Source organism: Eschrichtius robustus, chromosome 15 (genome assembly GCF_028021215.1).
Source record: "Eschrichtius robustus isolate mEscRob2 chromosome 15, mEscRob2.pri, whole genome shotgun sequence".
In the NCBI taxonomy this organism is placed as follows: Eukaryota; Metazoa; Chordata; class Mammalia; order Artiodactyla; family Eschrichtiidae; genus Eschrichtius; species Eschrichtius robustus.
Genome location: NC_090838.1, coordinates 54,737,228 through 54,752,629, shown reverse-complemented (window position 1 = coordinate 54,752,629; position 15,402 = coordinate 54,737,228). Strand labels below are relative to the sequence as shown.

Here is a 15,402-nt window from a genome sequence, read left to right as displayed (position 1 = left end):
TTAATGAGGAAAGGACTTAGAATATCTGAATATTTTGTCTGTGAAAAGCAGACTAAAAAGCAGTCATGAAGTTTTCTAGAACCAAGTTTCCTATAGTATATTTAACTGTTTGGAGGTTAAAGATATACAGAGAAAAATAGAATTTGGGAGATGACGTGAAACTGTCACAGTTATTTTTGTTAAAAGACTCCATTTTACTAAAACATCACCTTGTTGCACAAGTACTGTCAGCTAGAAAAGTTTTGCTGACGGGTTCCCTTGATCGTGGAGTAAATCTGGGTTTTTAATAAATGTAGGTAACATTTCCCTTTTCCTTTGTAGGCATTTGGGATCACAGCTTTGTGAATTAGAAAAACTGATAGATAAAATGATGATTGCGGAATTTTCTACTTATTCTCACAGTGACTTAAATAAACCATTGGAAGATGACTGTCAAATTTTAGAAGAGGTATGTCTTTTGAACTATAGAATGAAATTGATGTCATTGCTTAGTGTTATTTCCTAACAGCCTTAGTTTAGAACACATTCTCCTCAGGTTATAGTGAGCAAAATTATCTTCAATATCAAGCCTGTGATACCTATGAAATCTTTCACTAACTGTGTGACTCTAGGAAGCACATATTTGTTTATTATCCTGTGAAATTAGAGAATAAATAATTTTATAGCTTAATTAGAAATGGGAGTTAAAATGAAGTCTTTATATGGCTTACAACCCAAGTTCCAAATATAGATATAGGATGTAGATATAGGATGAATTAACTTATATCCATGTATATGCATATATTGGAGTGTGTCTTTTATAAAAAGTGATCATTATTATATGGTAACTTATCAGTCAGTCACATTCACTGAGCACCTATTATGAACATGTTTTATGCATATGCATATACAAATATATCATATTTGGTAACTTATCTAGTAACTTCTCAATGCTGATTATTGCCAAGAACTTGTAAAGAATCCAAAAAGCCCTGATAGCAGCCTAAGTAGTTAAAGAGATTTTTGTAAATGTTAGCAGTTAATGCTCCACAAATAATCCAGGTCATCATTCCAGTCTTCTAGACCACTAATTAGAAAGCACCAGGCTCATAGAGTATTTATTGGTCATCAGGGTTTGAGAAGAATACTTTCTAGCTACTTACTGAAACTAGACCAAAATATACTCATATTGTTTTGTCCCCAAACCAGCTTCATTTGATCCAGTATAGTAGGTTAGGATTTACCTGTTTTAGAATAATGACTCCAAAAATCTGATGACAAGATTGCTATGGAAAGGGGTTTTTAAGGCTTTTAGAAAATACCATAAGGAGAATAGAGATTTGAGGGTCAAACAATAAAACCCTTGACGTTGATTATTTTTACCTCTAAGTGAGATTATTTTGTATTTGAATTTTGACATTGTATACCCTTCTTTTATTTTCACAGGAAAGACTAGTATCTCTTGTATTTGGACTTTTAAAACAAAGAAAACTTAACTTTTTAGAAATATATAGTGAAGAAATGATTATTACAGCAAAGAATATCATTAAACAGGTAATTATACTTTTTTATTTGATACATTTTGGTCTAGAATCTTTGTGAAGTTTATTTTTACATGATCCTGTAATAATACATGCAGTATCATAGTAATATTTTCTCATTTATTAAAAAATTTTAAATATAGAAAAATAGAAGAAAGAAAAACATAGCCCTACCAGTCAAAAAGATTATCACTTTAAGAATATTTCTAAGCATAAGTTGTTACTGGTGTTTTTCATTGGTGCTCTCATACTGTATATATAATTTTGAATTGTATATATATTTCCGTTTGAATCATAACATAAGTATTTGCTCATAAGCCTTCAGAAATATCACTTTTAATGGTTGTATAAAATTCCATCAACATTATGTTAGTTAAACCTGTTTAACCTTTCCTCTGTGTTAAATATTTAGGTCATTTTCATTTCGGTACTATAAAGAGCACTGTGACAAACATCTTTGGTATGCTTTGGTATAAAGTCTTGTTTGTTTGGTTTCTCATATTTAAGACTATTTTTCTTATAACTGTTTCCTGAAGTGGAACTATTGGTCAGAGAGTGAAAAGTATTTTTAAGTTGTTTGATACATAGAGCTGAATTGCTTTTTTTCTAAAAAGATTTTACCAATAGTATATACTTTCACCAGCGTTTCTTCTTACTCTGATCTCTAAGAAATTATAATTGTAAACTAAAATCTATTTTTTTTTTAGTCTTCCCTGATTTTTTTCCCAAGCTAATTGGTATTTATTACAAGACAATTGGCATAAAGTGATAAAGTGGAACTGTCAGACATTTTACATCTGCATTACTTTTAGAAATTAAAAGAAAAAGCTTACCACCTACAATGCTATCAAAGTTTCAGTATTTGTCATCTACTCATTAGAAAGTAGATATACATTTTAAGGTTATTTCAGTTTTAAAGATGTGAAATTCAAGTTGCTGCTATATTTTATGAGATACAATTTTTTTCCATAAGCAGTTTTTTTTTTTTTACATCTTTATTGGAGGACAATTGCTTTACAATGTTGTGTTAGTTTCCGCTGTACAACAAAGTAAATCAGCTATATGTATACACTTCCCTGATTTTTGTTTTGACTTTTTCTATTCAGATAAATCTCATTCTCTGAACTTTGGTTTTTCTGTATATGAAAAAGAACAATTTTGAATGAATTTCTTAGGCTTAATTGATCATCATCATTAGGTTGAATGTACATTTCATAGTTTTTAATGTTTAAATAAAACAAGCAAGAAAAAGGTTACAATCACCCCCATCTTTTACCTCTTTCAAACACTGACTAAAACACCATATTTTAAAATTATCACTACCACTTCCAAAAATTGTTGATAACTAGCACTAAATAAACATGTATATTATAGCTTAGCTATTCTACTTCTAGGTAGTTTACCCAACAGAAATTCATACCTAGGCTCACCAAAGACAGCACAAGCATTCCATGGCAGCATATTTGTAATAAAAAACCGGAAAAACTCAAATTTTATCATCAGTAAAAAAGATAAATAGAATTATAGCATATTTACATCATTGAATACTATACAGCAATGAGAATGAATAAACTACATGGAACAACATGGATATTCACATACATAAGGTGGAGCCAAAGAAACCAGACACGGAAGAGTACACACTGTATGATTCCACTTACGTAAAATTCAAACACGGGCAAAATTAATCTGTGGTGTTAGAAATCAGGATAGTAATGTCTTTTGGGAGGAAGTAGTGACCAGGAGGGGAGCAGGAGGGGCTTACTGGTAATATTCAATTTCATAATCTGAGTTCTGGTTAAATAGGTGCACTCCATTTGTAAAAAAAATATTGAGCTATAAACATAATTTGTACAGTTTTCTGTATGTATATTATACTTTTAAACAGTTTTTAAAAACTGCTGTGTTTTAATTCCTAGACTTCTAAAGTCTGAGCATTTATTTTTTAAAACCTTAAACTGTTGCACGTGTTGCAAGGAAGTGTGACCTCCAAAATGAATTTCTTTTGGAATTTTAGTATGGGGCTTATACCATGTCCTAAGTATTATAGTTCTATGGGGGTTTTGCGTGTGTGTGTGTGTGTGTGTGTGTTTGTGTGTGTTGTGTGTGTATTTGTGTGTGAACAGTTTTAAATAGTAGGAAATTGTGATTAATACAGTTCAAGCATACCCTGGAATAATTATTTAATAGGGTAAAGGTAATGCTGCAGTTTTTTAAACACCTTGAGGTGTAAGAGACAGGAGAAGTTTGGTCAAATAATTATAGTCATTGAGGCCCTTATTAATATACAAATTAACATGTAGTACTTACAGTTCTAAAGACGTTAATCAAATTTTTTTTCTTAAATTTTGCAGTGTGTGATTAATAAAGTTTCACAAATAGAAGACATAGACACAGATGTTGTTTTGAAGTAAGTATAAATATTAAGTTGGGGTTACCAGTCAGGGAAAAGATAACGCATTAGAATAATCTAAGGAGGATTTAGTTCAGGAATTATTTGCTAAGGTGTGGGCAGAGTGTAGGAAAATCACAAGTGATAGTGCAGTACCTTTAAGGGACAAAGAAAGAGAGCAGTTAATGGAATTCAGAAGGAGAAGAAGATGTAAGTAGCTGAAAAAAAAAAGTCTTGTAGTAGTTTGAAGTGGTCTTCAGTGGAGGGAGGCAGTCATCCTGAGGTAACCCCTCAGGGATGGAGACGGACTATTAACACCTTTCCTCCTTTCAGTCTTTTGTAAGGGCTCCTCACTGGCCAAGCCCAGCAGGTCAGCCTCCCAGGGCAGAGAGAGGGTGGAGAGGATACAACGTCATATGGAGGGTGGAAATTGAAGAGGAATAGCAGTGTTAAATTTAAATTATTTAGCTATATAATTAAAACCCAGTTAGCTTTGAGAAGTTTGAGTACATGATTTTGAATTGTCCATGTCTGTAATTTTTGTTTTCCCCTTGAAATAACTATTCTTATTTTAAGGAGAATAGTGATAAATATTTTATGACTATGAATTTCTTGTTCATATAGGTATCTAAACTTGATTAACTGGTCTAAGATATGAATAGTAATATGGACAACTGTAAAACTTCTCTGGGCCAAACTCATAGAATGAGGATTGTGGAGTTTTAATTTCCACACTATTACCTAGTGAAAGCTCAGTTTCAGAATTAGTTGAAGCAATCCTAATAATGCAGGGATCACTAGTAGTTGGAAAAATTAAGTTACTGGACCTTTGCTAAAAGCCCTATATACATGGAGAGTCAGTTATTTTTAATATTTTTCTTCCCTAGGGAATTTTCTCAATTTAGAGAACATCCTATATCGCAAGTGTATAGGAGTATCTTTTGAGAATAAAGTCCTAGGTGTAGCAGCGTTAATTAAAAATTTGGAGCAATAAGTCATTGTAGTACTCTAAAATATCTTTATGAATTCTATTTTTTATTAATTTTTAATCTTAAAGTTGATTGATGTCAGTTATAAAAATATTGGCTGTACTATTATGTATTGTAATATTTAGTATATATATAATATATATGTAGCTAATATAATATTGGCTAATACTTACATAGCACTGTGCATTGTTCTGAGTACTTCGTATTAACTCAGTTTATATTCACAGCTACCATATAAGGTAGGTTCTACCCATTTAAAATGAGAAAATTAGATCATGGAGGAGTTAAGTCATTTGTCCAGAGTCACACAACTAGTAAGTGGCAGGGCTGGAACTTGAACCAAGGCATTGTGACTTAAGAGCCCATGCTCTTAGCCACCATGCCACATGATCCTTCATATATGGAAGAGTACTTTTTAGTTTGTAGTTAGAACAGTAGGTTATTAAGTTCATTAGGGGAGATGTTATGTTTCTATTTTTATTTTTATTTTTTTTAACATTTTTATTGGAGTATAATTGCTTTATAATGGTGTGTTAGTTTCTGCTTTATAACAAAGTGAATCAGTTATACATATACATACATCCCCGTATCTCTTCCCTCTTGCATCTCCCTCCCTCCCACCCTCCCTCTCCCACCCTTCCTCTCCCACCCTTCTAGCTGGTCACAAAGCACCGAGCTGATCTCCCTGTGCTATGCAACTGCTTCCCACTAGCTATCTATTTTACATTTGGTAGTGTATATATGTCCATGCCACTCTCTCACTTTGTCCCAGCTTACCCTTCCCCCTCCCCGTGTCCTCAAGTCCATTCTCTAGTAGGTCTGCATCTTTATTCCTGTCTTGCCCCTTGGTTCTTCATGACCATTTTTTTTTTTTTAGATTCCATATATATGTGTTAGCATACGGTATTTGTTTTTCTCTTTCTGACTTCACTCTGTATGACAGACTCTAGGTCCATTCACCTCACTACAAATAACTCAATTTCGTTTCTTTTTATGGCTAAGTAATATTCCATTGTATATATGTGCCACATCTTCTTTATCCATTCATCTGTCGATGGACACTTAGATTGCCTCCATGTCCTGGCTATTGTAAATAGAGCTGCAAGGAACATTGTGGTACATGACTCTTTTTGAATTATGGTTTTCTCAGGGTATATGCCCAGTAGTGGGATTGCTGGGTCATATGGTAGTTCTATTTTTAGATTTTTAAGGAACCTCCATACTGTTCTCCATAGTGGCTGTATCAATTTACATTCCCACCAACAGTGTATGAGGGTTCCCTTTTCTCCACACCCTGTCCAGCATTTATTGTTTGTAGATTTTTTCCTTCTTTTTTTTTTTCTTAATCAGTCATCAAATTTTATACACATCACTGTATACACGTCAATCCCAATCGCCCAATTCAGCACACCACCATCCCCACCCCACCGCAGTTTTCCCCCCTCGGTGTCCATACGTTTCTTTGTAGATTTTTTGATGATGGCCATTCTGACCGGTGTGAGATGGTATCACATTGTAGTTTTGATTTGCATTTCTCTAATGATTAATGAGGTTGAGCATTCTTTCATGTATTTGTTGGCAATCTGTATATCTTCTTTGGAGAAATGTCTCTTTAGGTCTTCTGCCCATTTTTGGATTGGGTTGTTTGTTTTTTTGATATTGAGCTGCATGAGCTGCTTGTAAATTTTGGAGATTAATCCTTTGTCAGTTGCTTCATTTGCCGATACTTTCTCCCATTCTGAGGGTTGTCTTTTCATCTTGTTTATGGTTTCCTTTGCTGTGCAAAAGCTTTTAAGTTTCATTAGGTCCCATTTGTTTATTTTTGTTTTTATTTCCATTTCTCTAGGAGGTGGGTCAAAAAGGATCTTGCTGTGATTTATGTCATAGAGTGTTCTTCCTATGTTTTCCTCTAAGAGTTTGATAGTGTCTGGCCTTACATTTAGGTCTTTAATCCATTTTGAGTTTATTTTTGTGTATGGTGTTAGGCAGTGTTCTAATTTCATTCTTTTACATGTAGCTGCCAGTTTTCCCAGCACCACTTATTGAAGAGGCTCGTTTATTAAGGGAGATGTTATGTTTCTATTTTTATTCCAGAATATATCTTTTCCATATTTAACCAAAATTAGTTTATTTTTCTATGCTTTTTCATCAAATGGTCACGAAGCATGTTCACATGGAATTACTACATGATAAGATTCATAAGTCAGTGTACTTGACTAGTCTTAGAGATGTTTAAACAAGGAGAAGTTGCTTAGTAATTGACATCTTCATCTCAATTTTACAGTTTTAGCTAGGTATCTAGATTAAATTGCGTTTTATTATTCTCTTGTTGCTAGTATTTAGTGTAGTTTCCTCCAATTTGTAGATAATACCATGTTGGCCTGAAGACAGTCATTATTTTTGTTTGAATTTTTTTTTCTAGGCTTGCAGATCAGATGAGAATGTTGAATTTTCTTCAGTGGTTTGATCTGCTAAAGGATATTTTCTCTAAGTTTACAATTTTCCTACAGAGAGTTAAGGTAAGCTTATGTGATTATCAGTTTGTCCAGAATATCCCTAAAGTTAAGTCATCTTTCTAGATATGAAAATTAGAATAAAACAAAATTTCTTTGTTTCTGAAATTTTTCTAAAGGGTTTTAAATTAGATTTGAAGTGATTCAGAGTATTTTGGTACCTTTTTATAATTTTGGACGATATGTTTTATTTTAAAAGAAATATGATGTTTACTTGGCATTAAATATTATACAATAATATTTCCTTTTGTGATTTTGTGATGCTTGAATCTCTGTAGATTATCTAGAATTACAATATTGTGAAACACTCAAAAATCTATCCCAAACCACTTAATTTTTCTAGGAATTTAATGTTGATATAATGGTATTTTTTAACATATGGTTCATATTTAAATTGCTCTACTAATGTTCTTTATTGCAGAGTTTTTTTTCATTTTTCAATCCGGAATCCATTCATGTATCATGCATTGCATTTAATTACTTTGTCCTTTTGGTCAAACAACTTAATTTTAATCCAGTCATTATAAGGAAAAGAACACATGCCACACAGCATTTTTCAGAAGAAAAAACCTCACAGACTCTAATACATGTTGGTTGGGATTACCAACATATCATAACTGTGTTTTAATGAGACAGTCATTAGGAATTACTGAGTATAACAGGCTGTTTGTGAAATGTGATATTCTTTGAATTATCAGGTGTCAATATTGTATTTATGTCCTAGTTAACATCCCTGGCATCTCCTGAGTTTCATGTTAAAAATGATCTGGGGGACTTTGGTACTTATCTATGATATGACTTCCTTATTGACTTTGACATGCTCTAAGTCACATACATAAGCTTTCCAGTCAGAGTGAGAAAAGTTTTATAAAATGTGATTCACTATACTTAATTCAGACTCCTACCAAATGTTGATCCTATCCATTGATAGAGATAGATAGCAAACCTTTATCTGTGGATTGCACAGTAACGAGGCCTTGTTTTCACTTTTTCTTATTTTCCTACCATGACCTTATCACACACATTTCTGGATATATAGAACTTCTACATTGCATAGTTAGAACTGGCCAACTTTTTGCCAGTAATTTTTAAGTAGCTATCTTACTTTTAGGTTCTGTATCAGTTAAACTAAGCCAAATTATTATTTGATGTATGTACAATATGGGAACAGTGATTTGTCCTAATTGTAGCTTCTTATTTTCACATTTAGGCCACTTAAACTAATACTGTTGTAAAACATCTTTGAAGATGATGTTTAATCTTTAAATATAGTACTTTTTTCTTTGAAAAAGTTTGTGGTTCCTTGAGGGCATGATTTCGCTGAAAAATAATGTTAATTACAGCTGTTCATTTTTAATGAAGAATTTTTAAATAACTACATTTGGAAAGAACCATGATGTCTAACAATAGAGGAATGGTAAAATAAGTTATGCCTGGTATATTCACTATCATGGAATATCATGCAGGCAAGGATTTTTAATGATTGAAGAAAATGCATACATTATAACATTAAGTTAAAAAGCAAGACAGAGACCTACTTAAATATATAGTCTGCTCTTAGCTGTGTTAGAAAGATTTTTTTAACCTCTTCATCTCCATAGACCAAAGAGACAGCTTGTCTTTTTAGTGGTTATCTTTAGGTGCTAGGATTATGTATAGTTTAAATTTGTGATTCATTCTTTTCTGTTTTTCCTAAGTTTTCTACAAAAAGAGGTATTACATTTTTTTAATTGAACTATAGTTGATTTATAATGTTGTGTTAGTTTCTGGTATACAGCAAAGTGATTCAGTTATACATATATATATTCTTTTTCATATTCTTTTCCATTATAGTTTATTACAGGACATTGAATATAGTTCCCTGTGCTATACAGTAGGACCGCTGTTTATCTATTTTATATATAGTAGTTTGTATTTGCTAACCCCAAAATCCTAATTTATCCCCCCCCCCCCCCCCCCGCCACCACACCACCACCACCCCCTCAGCTCTTTCCCTTTTGGTAACCATAAGTTTGTTTTCTATGTCTGTGAGTCTATTTCTGTTTTGTAAATAAGTTCATTTGTATCAGTTTTTTTAGATTTATATATAAGTGATATCATGTGGTATGTGGTATTTGTCTTTCTCTTTCTGGCTTACTTCACTTAGTATGATAATCTCTAGGTCCCTCCATGTTGCTGCAAATGACATTATTTCATTCTTTCTTACGGCTGAGTAATATTCCATTGTATATATGTACCACATCTTCTTTATCCATTCATCTGTCGATGGACATTTAGGTTGCTTTCATGTCTTGGCTATTGTAAATAATACTCCTATGAACATTGGGTTGCATGTATCTCTTCGAATTAGAGTTTTCTCCGGATATATGCCCAGAAGTGAGACTGCTGGATTATATGGTAACTCTATTTTTAGTTTTTTAAGGAACTTCCATACTGTTCTCCATAGTGGCTGCACCAATTTACATTCCCACCAACAGTGTAGGAGGGTACCTTTTTCTCCACAGTCTCTCCAGCATTTACTATTTGTAGACTTTTTGATGATGGCCATCCTGACTGGTGTAAAGTGATACCTCATTGTGGTTTTGGTTTGTATTTCTCTAATAATTAGTGATATTGAGCATCTTTTCTGGTGCCTGTTGGCCATCTGTATGTCTTCTTTGGAGAAACGTCTATTTAGATCTTCTGCCCATTTTTTAATTGGGTTGTTTGGGGTTTTTTTTTTGATATTGACCTGTGTGAGCTGTTTGTATATTTTGGAAATTAATCCCTTGTCAGTTGCATCATTTGTAAATATTTTCTCCCAGTCCATAGGTTGTCTTTTCATTTTGTTTATGGTTTCCTTTGCTGTGCAAAAACTTTTAAGTTTAATTAGGTCCCATTTGTTTAGTTTTGTTTTTATTTCCATTACTCTAGGAGACAGGTCCCCAAAAATATTGCTGTGATTTACAACATGTCAAAGACTGTTCTGCCTATGTTTTCCTCTAGGAGTTTTACAGTATCTGGTCTTACATTTAGTTCTTTAATCCATTTTGAGGTTTTTTTTAATATGGTGTTAGAGAGTGTTCTCATTTCATTCTTTTACATGTAGCTATCCAGTTTTCCCAGCACCACTTGTTGAAGAGACTGTCTTTACTCCATTGTATATTCTTGCTGTATTTTGCCCTTTGTTGTAGATTAATTGACCATTTGTGCATGGGTTTATTTCTGGGCATTAATTGTATTTTGTATTTTTATTAGAATTCTTGTTTATTGTTTATATCCCATAGTTTAAGATGATTTGTATAGCTAAAAAAGAAAATAATCCTTAAATGCAAGCTTACATTCTTTTTTTAAGAAATTTTTAACTCTTAAGTTTTCAATTTGTTACGTGGACAAATAATTCTGGACTATCATTTTAAAGACTTATCAATATGGTTACCAGATTATTTCATTCATTATTCTCAAGACTGAAAAAGTTTATTTTAGCGGTTCTGGTCTTTAAACATGAACTTGACTGTAAACTGCTGCAATACGAAAGTTCAGAAAATAAATCACGTACCTACTGTTGAATCTACTATATATTGTAAAATCTTTTGGCATTCTTAAGCAAGAATGGCTCTGGTCTTGGAAAAAAATAATCAGCAAACCTTTAAAACTGTAGGTATGGTGAAAACAGTGAAGAAGAACCCCTAAGAGAACACCTGATACACTGTATATGGAAAGTTTATTGTATTAGCTAAGATGTTGTCAGTTAAAAGGGACAAAGTATTCAAATGAAACTAATTTAAACAATAAAAGAAATGTATTGGCTTGGGGAATTTAAAATAGTCCAAAACGAGGATAGGCTTCAGTTATGACATGGTCATGGTTTTCTCGCTTAGTTTCTCTGTTTTAATTCACTTCTACCTCCTCTTTGTTGGCTTCACCTTCAAAGTAACCAACCTAATTATAGCAAAATGGCTATATATAACAGTTTTAGGTCTTCCACATTTGTATACTCTACTTCCTAGAACAAGATTTTTTCTTCTTCAATTATCAAAGTCCTTGGTTTTAATCCACTGGGCTGATTTAGGTTACTGTGGTCAGGACAGTGCTATGCACTGCTTGCTTTGGGTCTGGATTTTCTTCTCACTTCTGAACTAATCCTGTGGCAAGGAGGTTGGGAGTATACTGTGTGGGATACACAGGACTAACACCTGAAGCTGGAAGGTGGACTAAGTTTTGCATAGCTGTATTCCTATGGGGGAGGTATAGAATAGTTGTTGGGGAGAGAAAGACCATGTCCAAAGACCATGACCATTTTTTACTGAAAAAATTTTTAAGAAAGAAAATCATCAAGAGATAAGAAGAAAGGCAAAATGAAGATGGGGGAGATAGCACATCAAGATTAAGACGAGACAGTAGTGAGGATTAAAAGCAGCAATGGAGGAGTGTAGCAAGGAGCAAGTTTGTGACAATAGAGGAGTTACTGATCAATGGAGAAAGAAAATATGCAGTATCCACAGACACTCGAAGGCTCAGAATCTCTCTCGTATACTGTATGGAATATTGTATCACTTAGAGTGCATTTAGTTCCAAATAACAGGAAATACAGAGTGTTTTAAACAATTAAGGGGTTTTATTAGTTCATATAACTGAAAAATATCCATAGGTAGGTCAGCCTTTAGGTGCTTGATAGAGAGGTTGATGATGTTATCAAGCCTTGGTTTTCTTTCTCTGTGTTTCTCTCAGTCTGTCTTCTGTGTATCTTCTTTAGCTTTAAGCTCAAGTGGTTCCATTAGCTGACTGGACTAGCTTAGACCCTTATCCTATATTTGGAGACTTAAAGTTGGAGTCTGCTTGCCTAGAACCATGTAGATCCTAAAAAAGAAATCAAGAGTTTTGAGAAAGGGGCAACAAATTACAAGAATGCAACCATGAATGTTAAAGAAGGAATGCAGCCCCTGTTTCTTAGTAGTCCATGAAGACATTGACTTACATAAATTTACTCTTAATTCATCTAGCTTTCAGTATTTATTAAGTACCTCCTATGTGCCCAGTACTTATATTCTAGGCAGTAGGATATAATATCTCATGGAGCTAACATTGTAGTGGAAAGAGACCTAGAATTAAAAAAATAAAAAGATAGTGGTAACTGTTATTTAAAGAAAACTGGTTAATGGGATAGGGTTGCTGGAAGGAGTCATAGGAGGCTTCTTTTTTTGTTGTTTTTGATTCAGTTTTATTTATTTATTTATTTATTTATTTTATTTTTTTTGCCGTGCGGCATGAGGGATCTTAGTTCCCCTACCAGGGATCGAACCCGTGCCCCCTGCATCGGGAGCACGGAGTCTTAACCACTGGACCACCAGGGACGTCCCGGAGGCTTCTTGAGGAAGTAACAGTTGTGCAGGAACCTGAGCGGTGAGAAGGAAACATGTATGCAAACATCAAGGTGAAGAACATTCCAGGCAGAGGAAACAACAAAGGAACTGAGATGGGAACAGTGGAATTTAGAAGAATAGGAAGAGAACCAGAATGTCTGGAGAGCAGTGAATGAGTGAGAAAAAGGTGTAAGATGAGGAGAGAGAGATGGATTTAAGGGTAGGTACGGTAAGGAATACGGATTGTTTTTTCCTTTTAAGAAAGCACAGCAGGACTTCCCTGGTGGTGCAGTGGTTAAGAATCCGCCTGCCAGTGTAGGGGACATGGGTTTGATCCCTGGTCTGGGAAGATCCCACATGTTGCGGAGCAACTAACCCCGTGCTCCACAACTACTGAGCCTGCGCTCTAGAGCCCACGAGCCACAACTACTGAGCCCGCATGCCACAACTACTGAAGCCCGTGCGCCTAGAGCCCGTGCTCAACAAGAGAAGCCACTGCAGTGAGAAGCCCGTGCACCGCAACAAAGAGTAGCCCCCGCTCGCCGCAACTAGAGAAAGCCCGTGCACAGCAACGAAGACCCAACGCAGCCAAATTAATTAATTAATTAAAAAAAAAAAAACAGTGAATATTTGTTGAATGGATGATTGGATACTGGTTGCTCTGTTCCAAACACCCCCCTTTAAAAAAAATAAAAAAGAAAAGAAAGCACATCAATCAACGAACATGATCCTCTGACAGGCAAGTTATGTTTACTGTAACCTATTTAAGAAGTTAGAGAAATATGCAGTATATTTTAGGGAGATTTCCATTTACAAAATTAATTTGTAAATGGAGCCCTATGTCTAAGCTTTAGGGAACCCATCTCTCTTGAGCAATTCTTTTTCACAAGTCACCTTTACTGTGTAATAAAAGAAATTCTGATATGCATGACCTTGACTCATTTGTAAGATGTTCAAAAGTACATACACAGAGTTCACTTTTGGAACCTTTAGGTACAAAATATTTTAAATCCTTCAAAAATGTATCCTGTTTTCTTGTAGGCAACGTTAAATATCATTCACAGTGTTGTTCTCTCAGTTCTTGACAAAAACCAAAGGACTAGAGAATTGGAGGAGATTCCGCAGCAGAAGAATGCCGCAAAAGACAATTCACTGGACACGGAGGTGGCTTATTTAATCCATGAAGGCATGTTTATAAGCGATGCATTCAGTGAGAGTGAATTAACACCTATAGCAATTGACACTACCTCCCAAAGAAATGCATCTCCAAATAGTGAGCCCTGCAGCAGTGATTCGGTATCTGAACCAGAATGTGCTACTGATTCTTCATCCAGCAAAGAGCAGACATCATCATCTGTTACTCCAGGAGCTGTGGATATTATGTGAGTATGGTGACTGCTGCCAAGTTAACAAGATTTTGAGTCATCTTATTAATGGTTCCAATAAGATTGATTATTCAGTTTATTGAAAAACCGTGTACACTTTGGTCTTTTGGAATTTAATTTAACAAAATTAAATTAATTTTCTGAAACATGTATCTTTTGAAAATATATGCAAGGTAAGGAGGTGAGCATTGGAAGTAATTGAGAATTGTAGAATTTTAAGGCTGGGAAGGAACCATTTAATTAAATGCCCTCAATTTGGAGAGTTCAGATGACTTACTTAAAGTCATTAGTGGCAGGTCAGTATTTCCTTGGTTATGTTTCTTTCTTTTACTATGTCGCCTTTGTATTTTGTATATAGTGAAAATCTGTTTGATTTACAATTTTCAGTTTTTCAGACATGAATTTCCAAGTGGGTCACACTATCTTTTTAAATATTACTTTTTTAAACTTATTTTGAAATAATTTCAAATTTACAGAAAAGTTGTCAGCATTGTACAAAAAACTCTCATATATCCTTCACCTTGCTTCCCCAGTTAATGGTTTACCACATTGCCCTCTTTCTCCCTTCCTCTCTCTTTCTCGCTCTCTTTTCGTCTCTCCTTTCTTTGTCTCTCATGTTAAAATTTTTTCTCAATCATTTAACAATAGGTTGCAGACTTGATGTTCCAAATACTTCAGTGTATATTTCCTAAATACAATAACACTCTCTTAGATAACTACAGTATACCAATTAAAATCAAGAAAACATTGCTGCATTATTACCATCTAATGCACAGACCCCATTCAAAGTTCACCAGTTGTCCCAATAATGTTCTGAATAGGAAGAACAAAAATAAAACAGCCAATAAAATCTTTCTGGTCCAAGAGCATTGTTTGTATTTTGTTATTATTAAGAATAATAAGAACTCAGTACTTTTGTTCATTTTGATGTAAGTCAGCTTATAGCCCAGGAGGTTATAAAGGTTGCAGTTATAGTGTAAAGTCAGCTATAATACCTCCCCCTCCCCACCATAAGTCAATCAATCAAACCCTGAACTACATATTAATAAATTTTTTTCTTCTCTGTTCTGGCTTATATTTTCACATTTATTAGTTAGGGTTCAGTCTAAAACTGCTGTTAAAAGAGATGTAAAAACATCTGTAGCTTAAACAATATAGAATTTTGTTTCTCTCCTGTAACAATTCAGAGGTAGGAGGTCCAGAGCTGAGAAGGTAGCTCTACCATCTCATTGTGTAGCTTCCCTCTGTGCCTTAGGTTTTA

At 34.1% G+C, this 15,402-nt stretch overlaps 1 protein-coding gene across 3 annotated transcripts in view; it reads left to right on the top strand.

Moving 5' to 3' along the window:
• VPS54 (VPS54 subunit of GARP complex) overlaps positions 1–15,402 on the top strand; it is a 94,213-nt gene that overhangs the window by 49,447 nt on the left and 29,364 nt on the right. For all 3 annotated transcript variants that reach the window (XM_068565180.1, XM_068565179.1, XM_068565178.1), the window contains exons 8-12: positions 322–448; positions 1,426–1,533; positions 3,875–3,930; positions 7,324–7,420; positions 13,798–14,138. In XM_068565180.1, coding sequence (XP_068421281.1) covers positions 322–448; positions 1,426–1,533; positions 3,875–3,930; positions 7,324–7,420; positions 13,798–14,138 — 729 coding nt within the window. The remainder of the gene's footprint in view (positions 1–321; positions 449–1,425; positions 1,534–3,874; positions 3,931–7,323; positions 7,421–13,797; positions 14,139–15,402) is intronic.